The following is a 3180-nucleotide window of genomic DNA, read 5'->3' as shown; positions in this document are numbered from 1 at the left end:
TCGGTAGAGCAGACTTAGACATCTACACTGTCAAGCAGGAATATGAACCTTTATTTCAAGAGGGAAAAGAAACACTTAGTGGGGAGCTTTGACAGTGGCCACAATGTGCCCCAAGGTCTCCCAGATGTTCCCCTTTGGAGGTGCTTCCTGTCTCCTGTCTTGGGAGCCACAGGGGTGACAGCTGGAAGGAGGGTGCTCCCTTCTAAGGAGTGGGCACAGGAGGGTCCCTGGCAGCCTGAATCCTGGCTGCTGACCTCTTCCTGGCTGCCTTTAAGACGGTCTTGTCGAACAGCTCTTTCTCACGGTAGTGCAAGGGTGGGCCACGCAGGTACTTCTCTTCTGCCTCCTTGTAGCTGAGCTCATCCAGGGCAGCGATGGAGCAGATGATTGCTTCTGGAAGAAGCACCTCCATAGTAAACCGCACTGTGTCTCCTCTTGCCAGCGAGAGCAGGGCCTGGTCTGCTTCCTTGGCTACTTCTAGCAAATGTCTGGCCACGAGATGCAGCTGGTCCTCGTCCTCCAGGTAGGTCTCAATGCAGAAGACTTCCCTCTCTGATTTCCAAAGGTCGTTCAGCCACCTGGACGGTTTTCTGCCCTTCACAATGTCCATCAGGTGCTGGTCAGCTCCCTTTCTCTTCACGATGAAGTCCACGAGCTTCTGGTTGGCTCTGTCCCAAGCGGCCCTCATGCGGTCAGGCAGGAGTTTCTTGCGGGGCCCCTTCCTACCCGGGACAGTCTCCTCCTCCCAATCCTCCAAGTCGGCATAGCTCACCTTGGGGAAATTGATGTGCAGGTCACCCTCCTGGATGGCTCTCCTTAGGGGGTAACTGGCTTGGGTGGTGTAGTAGTCCAGAAAGGAGCCCCGGAAGGAGCCACAGGCGAGGTCCTCTCTGTAGTGGTCGATCACCGAGAAGCACCAGTTGATGCCCTGGGCGTACATTCTGCTGGCTCTCCTCACGAGTGATATTTTCTCCCCACAGTCCAGGTGCTTCAACTTGCGGAGAGGGACACGGACACCCCTGCGCTCAAACTGCATGTTGCCCTCGATCAACAGCACCCTCGCCATCTTGTCGTTTTTGTTGACACTCTTGACCACGGCTGGCCAGAAAGGAAGGTCCTGAAATTTGAACCAGACCAGCGTACCTCGCTCAATGGTACTGGGCCCCTGGGCAGAAGCCACGTTGGTGGCTCGGGCATCTTTTTGAACTCCGGCCCCTCTCCTCTTGAACCTGGTGTTAGTCACCTTTGAGTGCGCTCGGTGGCGTTCCAGTTCTGGGAGCCCGCACTGTGCACACAGCACATGGATCTTCCTTTTTCGACTAGCTATGCGGAGTGACCTTCGCAGCCTCGGGATTGGAGGCAAGCAGGCTGCCGATGCCCCCTTTGAGTCTGGCTTCGGGGTCCCCTGGCCAGGACGGCCCTTGTTCTCCAGGAGGGTGGTCTTCCTTTGGGCTCCAGTTGCCCGGATCTCTAGGCCAGCACACCGAACTCGTTGTTTGAGAGCTTTGGGTGAGCTAGAGATGCGCCTCGGTGGCCCAGAGGAAGCCTGCTGCCTGGTTTTAGCTCGGGTACCCTCCCTGGAGGCTGGGGCACTCAAAGACCTGAGCTTGGATGCGCCTGGCTTTCTCTTCCCTGTATTACCACCAGCATTTCCCAAAGGTGCCTCTGAGTAACTTGGCCACACTCTGGTGCCTCTTAACACATTCCCTTGCATTTCAAAGCGAGGGGGCCCTGCAGCAGTGTGGGCCTGGGCTCTCCCCCCTCGCACTGCAGGCGCATTCTGTGAGCCCCTCAACACAGGACCCGGGCGGCCCCGCTTCCCGGGACTTGTCTGGGAGTGCCCTCGGCCTTTCTGGTTGCGCCCTTGGAGGCGCAGGCGCAGGCGCAGGTGCTGGCCTAGGCTGGAGCTGCTGGAGCTGGCCTGTTCTTTCGGAACCTTTGGAGCCACCGTGCTGGTTCTTCGCCTGCCTGCTCTTCCTCCTTGAAACAAACAGGTTCCCTCGCCCAGAACATCCAGGGCCACCTTGAGGGCTCTCCTGTATGCCCTGGTCTGCCCCGGCGAGCCACTGCCCTGTGACTCCTTTCGTGCCAAGGAGGCGATGCTTATGATTTCAGACTTGGCTAGGGGCCTCACCTCGGTGCTCCTCACTCTCGTCTTCTCACCCACAGGCAGTATTTGGACCTCCAGGAAAGGCGCCCCTCTCCTCTTACTATGGGCTGGGGTCCTGGGTCTGGACAACACCCTTGCAGGCCAGAGCTGGCCCTTCCAGTCACAGAGCACATACTCTGCAGAGTCCATGGCGACTGGACTCTGGGGCTGTGCTGATCAGGGCAGGGTGACGCCTTTGGTTGTTCTGGGCACTGTGACTGCCCGCCAGTCTTCTCTGGCTCTGCTCTCCTGCCTGTGGTGCTGTCCTCCCTTCAGAATCTGGTAGCGAAGAAGAAGTTGGGGTGGACTGAGGTCGCTCAGGGTGGCGCGGGCTTGTCCTGTGGGGTGGGAGAGGGAAGCAGAGCCGCGTTAGGAAGGAGATCGCCTTTAGTGGACAGGGAAGCAGCACCTCATTGAGGCAAGGCACGAGAAATCAAGGGAGCTCACAAAGTCTGTTCTACGGAAGGGAGGACGTGGGAGAGGGTATGGAAGGTTCCAGAGCATCTGTGGGAGACAGTCACAACAATTCTGTTCCTCGACCTGAGGCTGGGGTGGTGAACATCCTCCCAGAGAGGTGGGTGTCTTTACAAGGCTTGTGTGTTTTCTTGCCCACCAGACTTGGCTAGGGGCCTCACCCGTCAGTGTCTTGGGGCTCCTCGGGATTCCCTGGGGGTGGGGGAGCCAGCCTCACTGTCTTCTTTCCTGGGGAGGTAGTCCTGTGCCGCCAACTCCAGGAAGTCTGTGGACACCTAGTGCACTTGCCTTCTGTGTTAGCAGGTTGAAGAGCAATGGGGCTGGGGAAATGTTCATGGTGATTTGCAAGGAAGGATGGCTGCTGTCATAGCTGCTGGCCTCCTCCTGTCCCAGTCCCCGACCCACACCTCTGTGCCACCAATCTTTTGATTCAGATCTCTTGTTCCCAACTCCAGCCTGGACCTCACTATGGGATCAAGTGTTCACAGGGCACACCTGGGGAGAGCCCCAAAGAGAAAGCACTTCATTGTGAAGAAATGCTTACTAATTGGGAGGCT

At 57.7% G+C, this 3180-nt stretch overlaps 1 protein-coding gene across 1 annotated transcript; it reads right to left on the bottom strand.

Annotated features, from left to right (window-relative positions):
* Positions 1 to 202: 202 nt before the first annotated feature.
* Positions 203 to 2299, bottom strand: Pwwp4 (PWWP domain containing 4). Its single transcript, XM_052171934.1, has one exon. The coding sequence runs from the start codon at positions 2297 to 2299 to the stop codon at positions 203 to 205; it is 2097 nt and encodes a 698-aa protein (XP_052027894.1).
* Between the last annotated feature and the right edge of the window lie 881 nt (positions 2300 to 3180).

Source organism: Apodemus sylvaticus, chromosome X (genome assembly GCF_947179515.1).
Source record: "Apodemus sylvaticus chromosome X, mApoSyl1.1, whole genome shotgun sequence".
Classification (NCBI taxonomy): Eukaryota; Metazoa; Chordata; class Mammalia; order Rodentia; family Muridae; genus Apodemus; species Apodemus sylvaticus.
The sequence above is the reverse complement of the archived record's forward strand: the minus strand, read 5'-3'. Positions and strand labels throughout refer to the sequence as shown.